This window comes from Mizuhopecten yessoensis, unplaced genomic scaffold (assembly GCF_002113885.1).
Source record: "Mizuhopecten yessoensis strain PY_sf001 unplaced genomic scaffold, ASM211388v2 scaffold10311, whole genome shotgun sequence".
Taxonomy (NCBI): Eukaryota; Metazoa; Mollusca; class Bivalvia; order Pectinida; family Pectinidae; genus Mizuhopecten; species Mizuhopecten yessoensis.
The window spans coordinates 194,020-214,444 of record NW_018408483.1 but is presented as its reverse complement, the minus strand read 5'-3'; the positions used below and the strand labels follow the sequence as shown (position 1 = coordinate 214,444).

At 36.5% G+C, this 20,425-nt stretch overlaps 1 protein-coding gene across 2 annotated transcripts in view; it reads left to right on the top strand.

Annotated features, from left to right (window-relative positions):
• Positions 1-20,425, top strand: part of LOC110460047 (transient receptor potential cation channel subfamily M member 3-like) — a 200,909-nt gene that overhangs the window by 162,676 nt on the left and 17,808 nt on the right. For both annotated transcript variants that reach the window (XM_021512752.1, XM_021512751.1), the window contains exons 13-20: positions 2,998-3,048; positions 3,672-3,803; positions 10,020-10,196; positions 10,572-10,669; positions 11,059-11,287; positions 12,948-13,124; positions 14,364-14,567; positions 15,124-15,252. In XM_021512752.1, the coding sequence (XP_021368427.1) occupies positions 2,998-3,048; positions 3,672-3,803; positions 10,020-10,196; positions 10,572-10,669; positions 11,059-11,287; positions 12,948-13,124; positions 14,364-14,567; positions 15,124-15,252 (1,197 nt within the window). The remainder of the gene's footprint in view (positions 1-2,997; positions 3,049-3,671; positions 3,804-10,019; positions 10,197-10,571; positions 10,670-11,058; positions 11,288-12,947; positions 13,125-14,363; positions 14,568-15,123; positions 15,253-20,425) is intronic.

Below are 20,425 nucleotides of genomic sequence, written 5' to 3'. Positions count from 1 at the left end.
TATCTCAAGTCTGTAACACAGTGACATATAGACATATACTCTATCTCAAGTCTGTAACACAGTGACATATAGACATATACTCTATCTCAAGTCTGTAACACAGTGACATACTCTATCTCAAGTCTGTAACACAGTGACATATAGACATATACGTAACAACCTCGCCTTTACAATGTCCTTTTGTTATATAATGTAGCAACGGTTGAAGTTACAAAACTTGTTCTATCATAACTCACATTTCATTATCCTAATAAGTGCCCCCATTTAAGTTGATGTTCAAGTGGCCTGGATACAAATTAAAGCAGGTACGGTATCCAAAAATGGTAATAAAAATTCCACCAGAAGACAGAATATTGATAGTTTAATTAACATGACATAAGCTATGAATTGAATACCAGATTGAATTTAGTTTTCTGGGATAATTGACTCCCATCAACCAGGATACTGATGATGTCGGAGCACCACTACACCACCTTGATGGTGTAAGGTACTTTTGTTTGTTTGTTTGTTTGTTTGATTTTGTTTAACGTCCTATTAACAGCTAAGGTCATTTAAGGATGGCCTCCCCTGTGTGCAAGATGCATGTGTGTGTATTTTGGGAGGCTGCGATATGTTCGTGTTTGTCTCCTTGTGATAGCGCGGAACTGATGCCGACTTTATACTCAGGTACTAGAAAAGTACACTAAGAGTTGATATTTTCCTTTGATGTATGAACAAAGACACTCCAAACTAACATGATTGTAAAGACAACTATTTAATTAAAATGTTTGAAATCTTCCCAGGGAAAGTATAAAGCAATCAATAACATAATCAAATCACTGTTTTCGCTAACAGTGAAATATTGTGGTTTGTTTTAATCAAGATTGATACAATCGTTTCTACGACCTGTTTATGTCTTGTACATTTGTTACAAACATGCAGAAGGAAAAAGCATGGAGAAGTAAAGTGTTTTAAATAGAATGCTAGACAGATTTGGTAACCTTAGGTTACAGGAAGTTATTTTGTGAATTGATATAGTAGCTACTCCTGTGATGAGGGATGTTTACATGCTACATATATGCTGAATTTACCATTACCAACATTCTGTACATGTACATGTTTACACCAATGATATATTTATGGGTGCGGAGGGGCTTCTGTGGGCTTCAGGATACCATATCATTTATCTGTCATATGGAAAAAAGGAAAGAAAATGTGATATTTTTTAAATTCTTTCTTTTGGATCCCCCCAATTTGATGTGGTAACTGACAGGATCTTTGATAACGAAACATAACCCTAATTTAGTTGAGGGTCTATATATAGTTATCGATTTGTCAGTGTCCGTGTGTGCATCCATGTGTCCATCTGTCGTAAATAGCTTGTGTACAAGATATCTCATTAACCCCTCAAGGTAAGAGGGTCAAAGGTCACATTCAATCACTGTTGAAGCAAAAAATTGTACGAGATGTCTCACAAAACCCTCAACACTTTTAGTTACACCGTAGTTTAGCATCAAGTTCCACACCTGATTAGATGTTGGAGCTCATCAGTCACAGTTAAAAACTTAAAGGTATACTTGACCACTAAAAGGTATACTTGACCACTTAAAGGTATACTTGACCACTTTTGAATTAAAAAAAACAACACATACAAGATGTTTTATGAATCGCACAACAGATTTGGATATTTACCCAATAGTATGATAAAACTGAGTTCTTTGTCAGATAAGAACTTAATGTTTGTTGGTCAGTGTCAAAGGTCAAACTTGACCACTGTTGATTTTTTAAACGCTGACATCTTAGTGCTGATCATGTAGAACTCTTATTTTTGTCAAATCTCAAGTCAATATGCAAGGGAAATTGATCACAAAAATCTAACTGATATATTCTGCTACTGAAATGCAGGTAAATATATTATTGGCCTTTTCACATATTCAAATCCTCGCAAACACCTAGCTATGGCATAAAGGAGTAAATTATATGTGTGTGCTATGAATACTGGCAGCAAATTTAATTAGAGGACAACCCTACTGTGTTGTGAGATTGGGGGCAATATATCATGATTAGAATGTTGCAAATTGAGTTTTATTAGTGACATAAAGTCATATAATCTAAATTGGTGACTGTAGGTCATTTGTTGTGTGTTTTTGAGAAATCTAGGTCACTGTGCTTTGGGTTAGTGACATCGGTAAGAGTCAAAGTGAGACAGAACTCAACATTGACCTTTCAGGGTCACATTGTTGTTCCTGATTATCATTTACAATAAATTTCATGATGTGTTGGGATCAATGTTGCCAGGATCACTCATAATCATCTTCTAGGCTTCATTTACAAATATAATATATTGTGTTATACTTTCACCAATTATTCAAATTGACCTATCAAATACTGTGATACATGTACATCGCCAATGACTTAGAATTATATTTGCCGCATATAACTTTGACTAGCATTCTTTTTTGAAAAAGTTCCACCCCGTAAGACCTATTTGATACTAAGTAAGTTGGACTAGGTTGATGACACATTTGAAAGTTAAACATTACATGCGGTGGAATGCTTTCATAACATTAAGTAATGCTGAATTATTAAATAGTTCAAATTTTGAAAGGGGAATAACTCTAAATGGGTAATAAATTATTTAAGGATTAACTTGAATATATTTTTCATGTTATGGAGATATAACAAAAAAAAACGGAGAGTACTGATGAGAGTACGGAAACTCCGTTTTTTTGTGTTATAGCTCCATAACATGAAAAATATATTCAAGTTATTCCTTATAATTTAATCTACTATACACAATCCCTGTGGGAATCCAATTTTATTGATGGACTCTTTTCTCTTAGAAATTATTGCGCTGCTGTATCAGCCAATCAAAAGCGACGTTACAAACGGCAACATCATTTTTTACGTTATGGGCTGATAACATAAATCTTTAAGCCAATGAAAATGCTTGTTAAAAACAAGATTAAATTATATATAAATATATCTTTTTAATCTGATGATTTCTTATAATTTCAGAGGCACGGTCCCAGTAACACCCTGAGGTACCTCGTACGAGATATCAAAAAGGTAATCAGTACTGCTCTACCAGTACTTAATTGTACAAATTGTTATGCTTTTCTCCCATATTGATAGCAAAGGCAATAACAAATAATATTTATAGGTCATGATTATGATGTAACATTGAAATATTTAAATCTTGATGACTATCCTGCTCAAAGATTCAGTTTGTATATAATACAATGCTGTGCTATTAGATACTGTATTAAATTCATGGGGTTTAACATTAATAAGATTCCTCTATTTAGAATAATTGATTACAACTAAGACTGTGCTATCACTTTTCTTTACGGAAGTCTTGTAAATGACCTGATGTGATCATTGATACCAGAAATTTGTTTCCTGTATTCGTAATATATTTTCACCAAATGATCACACCCTAAGTGAGTTAAGAGAAACATAAATTTCACTGTATATGGACAGTTGATGATAGAGAATGTCCGTTTTCACTGCATGTAGAAGTATGACATTCTTGCAGTAAAACATATTACTTCCTAAAAGAGAAACAACTTTTGTTATTAATGGTGGTGTAGTTTTCCTTGGGGATTACACTGTTGTTAAACCCTTGTTGTTTTGTCCACTGAGATCCATTTTAGCACACCTTTATGTGTGAATTACTGATGTTCTTGCAGCATGTGCCCTCCCATTACCGGTACAACTTGATTGACATAGGCGCCGTCATCGAGCACCTGATGGACGGGGCCTTCCGCGCCTCTTACTGTCGCAAACGGTTCAGGCAGAAATACAACGCCATCAAGCGTAATGTATGTTAAAAGGAAGTGCTGTGATAAATCACTCTTCCTCATTATTTCTAACACTTATAAGCTCATTACAAATGATCATTATCTTAACAGTGTCTTTACTTCTCCAAATTTATCGTTGATTTTTGTGTATAATTTATTGTTTATTTTTGTGCGTAATTTCTCCAGAAAAGGAGGCAGGTTTCTGTCTGTTAATTCTCTAGAAATTATGGGATATTTTTGTTCTTTTTTTTTCTCCAAATTGTCTCTGATTTTATCAAAACATTTGTAGTTTTAGCGATATTAGGATGACAGCACCTCGTCAACCATCCTGTCTCTACCTTAAATTTGTCTCCAGAACATTCGGAGGAGCCTACACGCACCGAACCACTTGTAGATTGCTGTAGAAATGTGCACATTGGGGTGACATTGACATGTCATAACATTGCATGAAATTAAACCTTTACGTAACATCTGCCATCAACTTTGAAAGATGATAACAGGATAGTGGAGGTCATTTGCACTTAACTGCCTGTCTAATTCCTACATGAGAGCCTTATCTTCTCCCCCCCCCCCTTTTACATTACCACACAAAGACTGCTGGGTCTGTTACAACACTGACAGGATGTGTCATTATTTACCTTACTTCACCTGTCATCTCTCACCAGTAGTTAGTGCGGAGTGAACATGTGTTAACAGATATCATAGGTAATACAATGTACCTTCAAATCTCTAGCTTCTGTCTCAAAGGGCAGGAAAGGAAAGAGGAAAAAAGGAAATGCCATGCCTGATAGCTCTGCTAGGCTCGTTAAAATTGCATGCAGGCTAGTAAATTAGAAGTCACTAGCTGACGTAGCTTTTTGGATGTCATTTTATATTTATACCTGTATAAAGAATTTTTGTCATTAGGGTAAGAATTCTGACAAAAATTGAATTTAGAATCCTGATTTAAATAAAACAACAAAATTGAGCATATAATTTTTTTAGTTAATTCTATATATATATATTCATGCTAATGATGTTTTAGATGTAATTTTTTATTGTATTTTTGCCAGTGAAATATTGGATTCTATCAACTTGATAAAACTGATATTTTTCACACTGTGACAAATATCAAAAGTGATTGGTATTGACCAATCATAACGGTATCTTCTATTGGCTGCATTCAAAGGCAACAATTTTTTGTTCAGATTCAAATGAAGCGACGGTAGAATAAGTTGTTCTTATGGTAAATGTTGGGTACACACACTTAAGTACTTACATAAATATACAATTAATAACATTTTTATAAGCAATCATACTAGAAAATGATGGAATTGCATTGAGTATCCCATTAAAAGTGGCGCGCAGCCTTGTTGTCAAGCGTGACATCATTAGAATATGACGCTAATTATTCAGCCTTGTTGTCAAGCGTGACATCATTAGAATATGACGCTAATTATTACACTTCTGATTCTCGCCCTTTTTTTAATGCATTACATTTTTCTTGTTTTATGCTTTTAAAAAATGTCATAAATAGAAAATTTAATGGTGTCTTCAGTAATAGCAAATTTATTTCATGAGTGTAGCTAATATGTTCTTGTGAAAAATATCAAAATATTAGCCACATTCGTGAAATATATTTGTTATTACTGAAGACACCATTTAATATCCTCTGTATATTAATACCTGTATAAAGAATTTTGGGTCACCTGAGACAAAGTTTAAGTGACCTATTGCGATCGCCTTTTGTCTGGCGGCGTCCGTCTGTAAACAATTTACATTTTCAAATTCTCTTCTGAACCAGTTGTAACAAAATTTTGCAGGAACTTTCCACGGCCAAAGGTGAACCAAAATTGTGAACTGTATGGTCCTAAGCTCCCAGGGGCCTGAGGGGCGGGGCCAAAAATAGTCAAATTGACTAAAATTTCAAAAATCTTTTTCTCAATTAAGACCCAGATATGGTAGAATCGAATACTCTTCATTGATGGAAGGGTTTTAAGGTGCTCTACCAAAAGTGTGAATTTTATGACCCTAGGGCCTCACATTTCCCCCTTGGGAAGGGGGGGGGGGGATTTATTATGGTTTATATTGGCAAATGATACTTTGGATATTACATGTTGATAACTTGATTGAAATTATAACCCTGAGTTGACAGTTTGATACTTTGAAAATTTTGAGCCAGCCCTACCTACCCCCAAGGGCTGTAGGGCGAGGCTCAAAGGAGTCAGTGTGCTAAAATTTCTTCTTTTTCCTTGTTTGGAATCAGATGTGCTAGTTTCAAATACTTTTCAGTCTTCAATCTGTATGCTAGATATTGAATAAGGTGGATTTATTGTTTTTTGTTACTTTGAATAATATTTCTTTCTTTAAAAACAAAAATCAACTCTCTATAAATATATCAGAACTCAGGTGACCGTTAAGGCCCTTGGGCCTCTTGTTGTCATTTAGGTTAAGAATTCTGACAAAAATAAAATTAAGAATCCTGATTTGAATAAAACAACACAATTGAGCTTTAAATTGTTTTAGTTCTATGTGACCATTGTAAGACACTGAATATCAATCAGGTAAATTGTTTTAACTTTAGACTTTACAAAAAACATTCCAGTCATCTAATAAAAATTAACGCAAATAGTGTGTATCTTTTTCTAATTTTGATTTTGACAAAATAAATCCCAACAAAATCGTCTTGGTAATTTATGATATTAAAATTGTGGGTATTTTTATTTTGGTCCAGAGAGTTTCACCTTTAGTGGAACAAAGGGCTTATGAATTTCAGAATCTCGTTCCTGCCTTGTCAAAAGGCGATGGCAGTCAAAAATCATAATCAGATTTTGGTCAAACATTTTTGAACACCTGTGAATTTAATGGATAAACATCTTAGAATGTATCACAGCAAAATCAAATATTATGAAAAGACAAGCAAAATGTGATCCAGTGATTCATAACTGTTTAATGGTAACCTCTGATAACTTCTGTGAAGGCACAAAAAATTGCCTTTCAGAAAAAATGCAAAATGCATGAAAATATCTGTCTAGAATTTTTAGTCTCGTTTGGTACAAACACACATTGCTATATCAGGGAGACATATTTGCAGTTTTAGTGTACCAGGTATATTGAACTATTTTGATGCATCATTTTGATACGGATCAGGCAGTTACAGTGTAACTATCAAATGATAAGATTCTACGGTCTCCTACATACAAATACACATTGATATATAAGGGAGACATACTGATGTGGATATATAGTTCTATATTGAATTACTATAGTTAATCATTATTTACAAATAGGAAGTCTTGGAACTAAATGAAAACGACTGACCACACACAGAGCGGAAGAGCATCCTTGGGAGTCTATTGCACTTCAGTGTTTGTGAATGCTCCTGATTTGACTCTGTGACAGGGCGTAGCTGGTAACTTGGTGACATTGCTTTATGAACGTTTCTGATATGTATGTGTTTTATGTGACAGGGCGTCGCTGGTAACTTGGTGACATTGCTTTATGAACGTTTCTGATATGTATGTGTTTTATGTGACAGGGCGTAGCTGGTAACTTGGTGACATTGCTTTATGAACGTTTCTGATATGTATATGTTTTATCTGACAGGGCGTAGCTGGTAACTTGGTGACATTGCTTTATGAACGTTTCTGATATGTATGTGTTTTATGTGACAGGGCGTAGCTGGTAACTTGGTGACATTGCTTTATGAACGTTTCTGATATGTATATGTTTTATCTGACAGGGCGTAGCTGGTAACTTGGTGACATTGCTTTATGAACGTTTCTGATATGTATGTGTTTTATGTGACAGGGCGTAGCTGGTAACTTGGTGACATTGCTTTATGAACGTTTCTGATATGTATATGTTTTATCTGACAGGGCGTAGCTGGTAACTTGGTGACATTGCTTTATGAACGTTTCTGATATGTATGTGTTTTATGTGACAGGGCGTAGCTGGTAACTTGGTGACATTGCTTTATGAACGTTTCTGATATGTATATGTTTTATCTGACAGGGCGTAGCTGGTAACTTGGTGACATTGCTTTATGAACGTTTCTGATATGTATGTGTTTTATGTGACAGGGCGTAGCTGGTAACTTGGTGACATTGCTTTATGAACGTTTCTGATATGTATATGTTTTATCTGACAGGGCGTAGCTGGTAACTTGGTGACATTGCTTTATGAACGTTTCTGATATGTATGTGTTTTATGTGACAGGGCGTAGCTGGTAACTTGGTGACATTGCTTTATGAACGTTTCTGATATGTATATGTTTTATCTGACAGGGCGTAGCTGGTAACTTGGTGACATTGCTTTATGAACGTTTCTGATATGTATGTGTTTTATGTGACAGGGCGTAGCTGGTAACTTGGTGACATTGCTTTATGAACGTTTCTGATATGTATATGTTTTATCTGACAGGGCGTAGCTGGTAACTTGGTGACATTGCTTTATGAACGTTTCTGATATGTATGTGTTTTATGTGACAGGGCGTAGCTGGTAACTTGGTGACATTGCTTTATGAACGTTTCTGATATGTATATGTTTTATCTGACAGGGCGTAGCTGGTAACTTGGTGACATTGCTTTATGAACGTTTCTGATATGTATATGTTTTATCTGACAGGGCGTAGCTGGTAACTTGGTGACATTGCTTTATGAACGTTTCTGATATGTATGTGTTTTATGTGACAGGGCGTAGCTGGTAACTTGGTGACATTGCTTTATGAACGTTTCTGATATGTATATGTTTTATCTGACAGGGCGTAGCTGGTAACTTGGTGACATTGCTTTATGAACGTTTCTGATATGTATGTGTTTTATGTGACAGGGCGTAGCTGGTAACTTGGTGACATTGCTTTATGAACGTTTCTGATATGTATATGTTTTATCTGACAGGGCGTAGCTGGTAACTTGGTGACATTGCTTTATGAACGTTTCTGATATGTATGTGTTTTATGTGACAGGGCGTAGCTGGTAACTTGGTGACATTGCTTTATGAACGTTTCTGATATGTATATGTTTTATCTGACAGGGCGTAGCTGGTAACTTGGTGACATTGCTTTATGAACGTTTCTGATATGTATGTGTTTTATGTGACAGGGCGTAGCTGGTAACTTGGTGACATTGCTTTATGAACGTTTCTGATATGTATATGTTTTATCTGACAGGGCGTAGCTGGTAACTTGGTGACATTGCTTTATGAACGTTTCTGATATGTATGTGTTTTATGTGACAGGGCGTAGCTGGTAACTTGGTGACATTGCTTTATGAACGTTTCTGATATGTATATGTTTTATCTGACAGGGCGTAGCTGGTAACTTGGTGACATTGCTTTATGAACGTTTCTGATATGTATGTGTTTTATGTGACAGGGCGTAGCTGGTAACTTGGTGACATTGCTTTATGAACGTTTCTGATATGTATATGTTTTATCTGACAGGGCGTAGCTGGTAACTTGGTGACATTGCTTTATGAACGTTTCTGATATGTATGTGTTTTATGTGACAGGGCGTAGCTGGTAACTTGGTGACATTGCTTTATGAACGTTTCTGATATGTATATGTTTTATCTGACAGGGCGTAGCTGGTAACTTGGTGACATTGCTTTATGAACGTTTCTGATATGTATGTGTTTTATGTGACAGGGCGTAGCTGGTAACTTGGTGACATTGCTTTATGAACGTTTCTGATATGTATATGTTTTATCTGACAGGGCGTAGCTGGTAACTTGGTGACATTGCTTTATGAACGTTTCTGATATGTATGTGTTTTATGTGACAGGGCGTAGCTGGTAACTTGGTGACATTGCTTTATGAACGTTTCTGATATGTATATGTTTTATCTGACAGGGCGTAGCTGGTAACTTGGTGACATTGCTTTATGAACGTTTCTGATATGTATATGTTTTATCTGACAGGGCGTAGCTGGTAACTTGGTGACATTGCTTTATGAACGTTTCTGATATGTATGTGTTTTATGTGACAGGGCGTAGCTGGTAACTTGGTGACATTGCTTTATGAACGTTTCTGATATGTATATGTTTTATCTGACAGGGCGTAGCTGGTAACTTGGTGACATTGCTTTATGAACGTTTCTGATATGTATGTGTTTTATGTGACAGGGCGTAGCTGGTAACTTGGTGACATTGCTTTATGAACGTTTCTGATATGTATGTGTTTTATCTGACAGGGCGTAGCTGGTAACTTGGTGACATTGCTTTATGAACGTTTCTGATACGTATATGTTTTATGTGACAGGGCGTGGCTGGTAACATGGGCAATCTGGTCACCACACTGCCCCTGTTTCTGGACACTAAGGAGGCTCAGGAGCTCTTCCCTTACCCCTTCCACGACCTCATGATCTGGGCCGTCCTGATGAAGCGACAGAAGATGGCACTGTTTATGTGGCAGCATGGAGAAGAAGCCATGGCCAAGGTACTCGCTTGGCCCAGGGGAGATAACTGGGATACTGGCAAAGAAAGCAGTCTCTTGCAAATCTGATGGTCTTATTATAGATTTACCATTAGGAGGGTTTTGTCATTTATGTTTTTATATCTGAGAGCATTATGTATATAAAATGTAGTATATATGTAATTTTTGAGATGTTTGTATCCCATCATTTCAGTTTTCTTTTCTAAATTAGCAACATTTCTTTCAACAATTGTTTGCATCTTTGTCTAACAGTGAGAAATTCTACAATCTCCCTTACGGTGGAGTATGTTCATATAAATAAAACCTTTGCTATAAATAAGGAGTTAGCAATCATTATTTACTGGGTGCCAAGTTTTGACATGCTGTTGATCTGTTTAGGCCCTGATGGCCTGTAAGCTGTATAAAGCTATGTCACACGAGGCTGACTCTGATGATCTCGAGGTGGATATCTCAGATGAACTCAGGTCTTATGCAAAGTAAGTGGCTACCCCTTGTCATTTAGAAATAGTTTTTATCATCTCAGCTTTTTTTTTTTTTTTTTGTATCTAAGGACAAAAATATTTACAAAGATACCAATTATTGGTTTGAGAATTTACCCTAAAGAACATTCATGAATTTGTTACAGAGATCTTTTTTCATACTTATGTAGTGTAAATAACTTATTTCTACCTCTTACATATGGTGCCCCAGCCCTGGCAACCCCTATCAAAAAATTCATATGTGTATAGATATATCTATGCTTGCTTGATAGCAGTATATATATACATATTTATGGATAAAAATGGCTGGGGAAATAAAATATTTGGGGAAAAAACACTATATCATCAAACCTACAAATGCATAAAAAGGATTTTATTTTATTTAGGGAATTCCAAGTGTTGGCGTTGGGGTTACTGGAGCACTGTTACAAGATAGACGATGACTACACTCAACAGCTGCTCACTTATGAACTCAAGAATTTCAGCGACCAGACTTGTCTGAGTCTGGCTGTGGCAGCTAACCACCGAGAGTTTGTAGCTCACACCTGTTGTCAGATCCTCCTCAATGACATGTGGATGGGAGGTCTACAGATGAGGAAAAACAGCAGTCTCAAGGTCAGTCCTTATTCTCCCTACAATGCAGTAACTTTGTCCTTATCACGCCATACTGTCACATGTTCCTACAATGCAGTACCTTTGTCCTTATGACGCCGTACTGTCACATGTCCCTACAATGCAGTACCTTTGTCCTTATGACGCCGTACTGTCACATGTCCCTACAATGCAGGACCTTGGTCCTTATGACGCCGTACTGTCACATGTCCCTACAATGCAGGACCTTGGTCCTTATGACGCCGTACTGTCACATGTCCCTACAATGCAGGACCTTGGTCCTTATGACGCCGTACTGTCACATGTCCCTACAATGCAGTACCTTGGTCCTTATCACGCCATACTGTCACATGTCCCTACAATGCGGTTCCATTGTCCTTATCACGCCATACTGTCACATGTTCCTACAATGCAGTACCTTTGTCCTTATGACGCCGTACTGTCACATGTCCCTACAATGCAGTACCATTGACCTTATCAAGCCATACTGTCACATGTCCCTACAATGCAGTAACTTTGTCCTTATCACGCCATACTGTCACATGTCCCTACAATGCAGTACCATTGTCCTTATCACGCCATACTGTCACATGTTCCTACAATGCAGTACCTTTGTCCTTATGACGCCGTACTGTCACATGTCCCTACAATGCAGTACCTTTGTCCTTATGACCCCATACTGTCACATGTCTCTTTTTCAGAAGAGTTGTGCACTATGAAACCTGTACAATATAGGAATGATGGTTTGAGTGATTTTTGTACTCGTAAAAAGTATACAAGAATACATGTGTTGATAACTTGTGCCAAAATGTTGATGGCATGTTTGTAAAATGTGTATGAGTTGTCCACCTTTGTGTACATACGCTTCACTGGTCAATTGTCTGATGAAGGTGACAGAGTGTATACTGTTCTAGTCATCGGAACGTTACATTGAAATACTTATTGGTTGTTAGAAATATTTCATAATCCATACATACCAATCTGGAGAAAATGTTTAAAAATATCCAAACAAAGTAGTACTCTGTGAGTTGTGTAGCATCTTTCTAATTCTGATTATTGATTACAAATTTCTTAATTGATATAATTGGTTCATTTCTGAAATCAAATTGTCAAATGTATACAGTATAAAGTATGCATAAAAAGTAATTTATTCTTTTGATTTTTACTTTTGATTGACAAAACTGCATAAAAATGGCTTAAAATCTATTTAAAGAGTGACACTTAATGTCTAGTTAACACCTTTGTTTAGTGATGTAATATAAGTGTTTTCTCTTTACTTAGGTATTCAGTCCCATAAAATTATAAACAAATTTTGCATTCGGTAGTTCTGATTATACATGTATACCGATGATCGGTTATAATCTCAAACCGATCTCCCATCACTATCACTAGGAAAGGGAAGCAACTCCTATGGGTGACATTAATGTACAGTATATAAGTAGGGATGTACAACTTTATGTCTGGCCTAGAGAAAATTTTCAATATGTACCAAAATTTTTAGCTCAGACTAGCAGATTTTTGCAAAAGCTGCCTGCAGGTTAGTGTTCAAAATATTAAATGTACATCCCTCAGTAGTATAGTAGTATGATACATGTTGTACCAGTGTGTGTTATGATATTACAATATTAATGTTATGATATGTATATTTTGGAAACATTCACAGGTAATTATGGGTATACTGATTCCCCCTTATATTCTGGCCCTGGAGTTTAAGAGTAAAGAGGAGCTACAGTTGATGCCCCAGACAATGGAGGAACACTTGGATGAGCTGGAGAACCAGGCCAGTGAGGAAGGAGACCTGTCCTTCAGTGAGGACATCAACGAGGACCATGTTAATGAGGTAAGTTTGTGAAAGGGGGAACACCTGTCCTTTAGTGAGGACATCAACGAGGACCAGGTTAATGAGGTAAGTTTGTGTGAGGGGGAAAACCTGTCCTTTAGTGAGTACATCAACGAGGACCATGTTAATGAGGTAAGTTTGTGAAAGGGGGAACACCTGTCCTTTAGTGAGGACATCAACGAGGACCAGGTTAATGAGGTAAGTTTGTGTGAGGGGGAACACGTGTCCTTTAGAGAGGACATCAGCGAGGACCATGTTAATGAGGTAAGTTTGTGTGAGGGGGAACACCTGTCCTTTAGAGAGGACATCAGCGAGGACCATGTTAATGCAGTGCTATTAATTGTTTTCATTAAAATGATCTTTACCTACTATCAAGGTCAGTACGGTCAAATATGTTAAAACCTTCATAATATCCTAAGAACCATTTGAACTAAAGTCATGCTACTTGGGTAGGTTATGAAGAGCAGCAGTGCAATTATTTTTTCTTAATTACAGTAATGAAGTCAAAGGTCAACTTTAAGTGCTAGTTGGGGGTCTAATGTCAACTTTGGTTTAAAGCTTTAACAATCTTCTTCTCAAGTTCCATAAGGCCAAGGGTCATGATAATTGTTTTCTTTGTTAAAGTAATGAGGTCAAAGGTCAACTTTAAGTGTAAGTCAGGGGTCGAAGATCAATATGGGTTAAAAGCTTCAAAATTATAATTCAAAATTTCAAACAACAATATCTTCAGAACCGTTTAAGAGATGTTAAAATGTCTTGTGTTATAGTTACCAAATTTGGTCTTTAGTTACCTATATGTCAGTTTCATGCAACAAAAGAAACAGGTGAGCGATATAGGCCCTCTGAGCCTCTTGTTTCAAATATGTTATTGATAGGAGAAAAAGAATCATCGCCATTGTTACAGTGAGGATATGATGGAGAAATCTCAACCTTCAGTTGACATTCTTTAATGTCTAAACATAGGCTTGAAGTAAGACTAAGGTTAGGCTATTTATAAATATCACCCCTCAGGGTGATCTCTGTCTGTTATGCCCTCATGGTAGGGAAAGGTTGTATTATTTAGTAAGGAGGACCATGTCAAAGAAGTTAACTTTAGTTGAGAGGGAGATGTGTCCTTCAGCAAGAAAATGTTGAGTCAGTGAAACTGACTATACGATAGATGGAATTAGTTGTTAGTTAGATAACAATGGTTGGTGTGGAAGATGTGTTGTTGATGTCAATTTTTTTACCTCCTTTCAGAACCTGTACATAGATGACGTCAATGTAGAGACGAGCTTCCATTCGTCCAGCCAGGGCTTCCCCAGAGAGAACGGGTCCATCCACAACGAAAGTAACCAGGAATACTCACAATTCACGATAAAGAAGAAGAAAAGCCCATTACGACTCGGCAAGAGGATCTATGAGTTTTATAATGCACCGATCACTAAATTTTGGTTTTATACTGTAAGTATGACATGCCATCCATTTCTGTCATGTCACACTTAGTCCAGACTATATATTGGTCCATATCTTCTATACTTTCTGTCATGTCACACTTAGTCCAGACTATATATTGGGCCATATCTTCTATACTTTCTGTCATGTTACACTTAGTCCAGGTATGTCTTCTACGCAATTCCACCTGGAGTAACCAGATCTTGTATGCATTAGTACATCATAGAATTATTTCACTATGACCTTTGCTATGACCTTTGACCTCAACCTTTGAAAAAGTGTGCATATATTATATACTATATTTTCACCTGGAGTAATCAGATTTGGTATGCAAGTGTGTGTTGGCTGTCAGTGGCCGAGTAAGGTGTACAAGAAGTATGAGACTGAACTATAACCCGAGATAGGTGTACAGCTTGGTAAAAACAGAAATCATTACTGGTGGAGAACTATGGATTGTCTTGCAGTCCTTTGTCTTGCTTTGTTTTACTTTGTCATATCCTGCAATACATTTTATTATCAGATCGCCAATGCTCTTTTCCTATCATGTTGTATATTATATTTTCAGATGGCCTATATTGGATTCTTGATCTGTTATACATATGTTGTGTTGGTGAAGACCTCGCCAGAACCCCGGTGGCAGGAATATCTTGTCATGTCCTATATGTTTACACTGGCAATCGAAAAAATTAGACAGGTAAGGACACTTGTACCCGACTACCAAGAAAAACTGATAGGAAAATATACATACTTGTAGCCAAATAATGTATGTTTTCACTGTAATCACATTCACCACGTAACACCAACATCACAGTTTTGTATAAAGTATTGAGCTGCCTATCCACCACAGTTACGGCTTTGTGTGTAGTGTTGACATGTTTACGTGTATGTATACCCTTACCACTCCCCTCAGTATACCCTTACCACTTCCCTCAGTATACCCTTACCACTCCCCTCGGTATACCCGTACCACTCCCCTCAGTATACTCTTACCATTCCCCTCGGTATACCTGTACCACTCCCCTCAGTATACCCTTACCACTCCCCTCGGTATACCCTTACCACTCCCCTCGGTATACCCTTACCACTCTCCTCGGTATACCCTTACCACTCCCCTCGGTATACCCTTACCACTCCCCTCGGTATACCCTTACCACTCCCCTCAGAACCCTCCACCCTTCAGTGCAGTGCCACCATCCTGTACCTCAATGTATCAACACAATTGTGGTGTGTTCAACCTAACAACAGTCTCCGGCTTGTTGCACAGGAAGTGGCACTTTTAAGTATAAATGTAGTTATTGTTGATCCGCTAATGGTTTAGAAATTTAAACATTTTAATTTGTCAACATGATAATTGTATTTTATTGATACGTGTACGTTCACCTTTTGTGAGAAGCCAGTGAATCGTATATTCTGACCCTAATGTTTTGTCTGATGTTGTTTGAGTTCGTTTTAACATATCAAAATAGATAACAATAGGAATTGGGTTGTTCGTTGTCTTTAGTACTTAGTATTTCAGAAGGTAGTATTGTACCTGCCAGGCCTACAGATATAATAGTACTATTGGACTTAACATCATCTGAAATTCTTAAATCCCTATATATCTCATAGTGATTCCCCGTCGTTTATTCCTTCACGATGAAAACGCTGTAGGCATTTAGTGTTAGCTGTATCTGACCTGTCTTTACATACAACTTTTCCTGTTCCTTGATAAAAGTTGAGACAACTCTAGATCTGCTTCACCTCAAGATAGCAAGTCTTGTGATATTTTCAGGTGTCTTCATCCGAGGTCAAGGTCAATTTCAAAGGTCAAATATGCTTTCCTTTGTAACAGCCTAGATGTTTTCATTGGTGTAGAAATCTTAAAACATTAATATATTACCACAACAAAGGGCGCTGCTTACTATACTCAGGTGTTGCCAGGTCAAAGTCACCTTTAGTGGACATGTCTTCATTGTTCTACTCATAACTAGGTTTATATTGTGATGTGAACATCCATGTTTAGAAAAGCCTATTGATTAGTATTACAGACTGTATTTTATAGCATATTTTTTACAAGAGAATCAGAATATAAAAACTTAATGTAGCTATGTAGGTGATATTGATAAGGTGATTGTTATGTTGACTGTTAACACGAGGGTCGGAATAGAAAGGTCGGATGTTTCTGTGTTGGTGATACTGATCAGCTATACGGCTATTGTAATGATGCGTGTAATATCCTCTGATTACATGATGGTCATAAAATAAGGTTTTTATGAATCTAGGTGATATTGCTTAGCTGTACAAGTTTATTGTTATCTTGTTTACATGAGGATCAGAATAGAAAGGTCTGGTGTATCTGTGGGTGATATTGATAATTCACAGGCTATTGTTTTGTCGTCTGTTTACAAGAAAGTCGGAATAGAAAGGTCTTATGTATCTGTGTGATATTGATAATTTACAGGTTATTGTAATGGTGTCTGTTTACACAATGGTCAGAATATAAAGGTTTAATGTCTCTGTGTGGATGATATTGGTAAGTTAAACAGGCTATTATATTTATAATGGTGTCTGTTTACACAATGGTCAGAATATAAAGGTTTAATGTTTCTGTGTGGGTGATATTGATTAGCTGTACAGACGACTGTCTATCAGTAACACCATTGAGTTATTCCAATGTTTACCTAAATCAGTTCCTGCCATTGTGTAAGTGTAATCTTCGCCACACAATTCCATTTTAACAAGTTTTGTGCGACAACAGTGAGATCTGTAGCTATTGTCCTTGATGAATCATATTTCTCTCAAAGTCATATAGCTAATCCCAATACCATTGTTAGTGCTGTCATGTGTTGGCTATTTACTGTTATGATTTTGTTCATAAGGATGGGCCGCTGTTCTCAAATTATCTACTAAGTGTGAAAACTAATGGATTAGCACCCGATGGCATAGTCAGAGTAGCTAAACGGTTTTCAACGAGACACTCTTTATTTCATCATGCAACTGAGCTATTTTGTCAAATGTATCCAGCCCAACAAGGATATGGAGACTTTATTGTGTCTGATTAAACAAGTTGAACGAATTTGCTTGCTGGATACAATTTGCAGTTACTGTTTAAGCGAATATGAATGATTTGATATTTTTTTTATTGATGCTGCTGCATGTTTTTCAATTGCTTACAGACACTTTCAAATCAATAAGAGAAAATTAGATTTGACTACCCTGTAACAATAAGGAGGTCTAGAATACACATTTTTTTTCTATAAAATCTGAGGTCAAAAGTTTAGAAATGAATTGTTCATATGAAGCTACTTTAACGGTTTACTCTATTTACACTTAAGGGTTTACATATATCACATTATATAGGATAGGTAGGTGTATAGTCTTTTAGGTATGTTGTAGGTCAAGGTCTGAAGATGTTCCAGGAACATTTTCAAGTAGGTCAAAAATCCAATATGGCCGCCATGACATCATAGGTTAAAATCTTTAAAACCGCTATAACTCGAAAACCGTTGATTGTACAGAGTTGATGCCATTATATTGTTATGTCTCCTCTTCGAATGAAGGGAGACATATTGTATTAGTACTGGTTAATTTTCTTCTTCTTCTCATCTGACTTGTCCGGACCATAACTATTAAACCTTTAAAGATATCTTGATGAAACTTTAGGTATGCATGCATCACTAACAGGAGGTGTACAGTGCACTGAAATTAGGTCACTGTGACTTTCACCTCAAGGTCAAAGGTCAAATAAGTGCACATTTAAAGTAAATTCTTGTCCGGCCCGTAAATTTCAAAATGTTAAAGATATCTTAATCAAACTTATACCTGCATCACCCACAGAAGGTGTGCAGAGCACTGGAACTAGGTCTCGTGCCACCAAACATTTGACCTTGACCTAACAATAAAATCAGATTTTATGCCCTACTATATACAGAGTTATGGCCCTTTGTTTATTTTTAATACCGAAGTTTGTCCACGGCATAACTTCTAAACCTTCAAGATATCTTAATCAAACTTGAAGTTTACCTGCATCACTCACAGAAGGTGTGCAGTGCACTGGAATTAGGTCTCGGCGTCACTATATACAGAGTTATGGCCCTCAGTCATGATCAAACAAGGTATCAACTGACCTTTGACCCAGTGACCTTGACCTTTGGTCAGTTGATACCTAGTTTGATCGAGACGGACAGACGGATGAATTAGTATAGGGCACCCGCATCTTTGATGTGGGGCCCTAATAACATGGAAGTTAAGCCGTGGACAAACTTTGGTACATGTAATACAATTAAACAAAGGGCCATAACTCTGTATATAGTGATGCAAGAGACCTAATTTCAGTGCACTGCACACCTTCTGTTAGTGATGCAGGCATACATCAAGTTTGATTAAGATATCTTTTATAGTTTAGAAGTTATGTAGTGGACAAACTTTGGTATTAAAAATAAACAAAGGGCCATAACTCTGTATATAGTGGGGCATAAAATCTGATTTTAGTGTTGGAAATTCTGCCTTCCCAAGATACATCAATATGGTAAGTATGGTAAATGTAGGTGAAATAACATAGAACTTATGCTCTGGACAACAGTATTTAAAATATAAAAACAAAGGACCATAACTCTGTATATAGTGGGGCATAAAATCTGATTTTAGTGTTAGGTCAAGGTCAAATTTTGTATATTTTCCCTGATGAACATTTTGTTATGACATTATGAAGCAAAAGTTGGTTGGAATATAATAAAGAGTCAACTGACTTAAAGTCAAGGTCACTGGGTCAAAGGTTAAGGTCAAATTCAGTATATTTTTACTGGTGAACATTTTGTTTTGACACTTTGATGCAATGTTGGTCAAAATTAAACAAGGAGTCAATTGACCAAAGGTCAAGGTCACTGGGTCAAAGGTCAAATTTTGTATCTTTTCACTGATGAACATTTTGTTATGACACTTTGATGCAATGTTGGATAGATTTAAACAAGGGGTCATTTGATCAAAGGTCAAGGTCACTTGGTCAAAGGTCAAGGTCAAATTTTGCATCTTTTCACTGATTTACATTTTGTTATGATATTATGAAGCAAAGTTGGTTGGAATTTAATAAGGAGTCAACTGACTTAAGGTCAAGGTCACTGGGTCAACATCAAGGTCAGATATTGTATCTTTATAAGCATTGAACTGTTTTTGTATGGTATTTATGATCTATTTAGCGCATTATGATTTGTTTGCTTGCAAAGCTGTGTCATTCAAATAGATCATAAATACCATACAAAAACAGTTCAATACTTGTATTTACGTTTTCTCTGCCTCTCATGTTCTTTTTTAACTTATAATTTATATTTAAAATTAAAAATAGTTTGAACAGCGTGTTGTCGCATGCTGATTGGCAAACAAAGTAGTACTTTGAAATTTTAACAAACACTTCAATTTTATCCCACAAATCAGTATCAATACAATTGCGTATGATATTTCTATAGGGTGATTTAAATTTATCAATAGAACTCTGAGCTGAAAGTTATATTTGAAATTGTTTCGATTTTTCCCCGGAACAAATTTCGCGCATGGACAAATACAGTGAACACCGTAAATCTAACCTTGCCCTCCACGAAGGAGTTATTTTTGGAAGTTAATTCAAACTTTTCTCTTTGCTCATTTTGTGAAGAATCCAGGCATGAATGTATTTGTTGATTGTATTAGGAACATGACAACAGTCGGTAGATTCTATAACATCGTTGTTATTTGACATGGTGTCAGAAACTGAGGAATGGTGGATGTGAGACGCATGAAAGATACAGTAGCATTTGAATCGAGTGATCTTGGGACAGAGCACAGGTTCGTTACAAATGTCTGAAATGTTTATGTGTGCTGTGACTCATATCAGTAGGTCTGTAACATATGTGTCA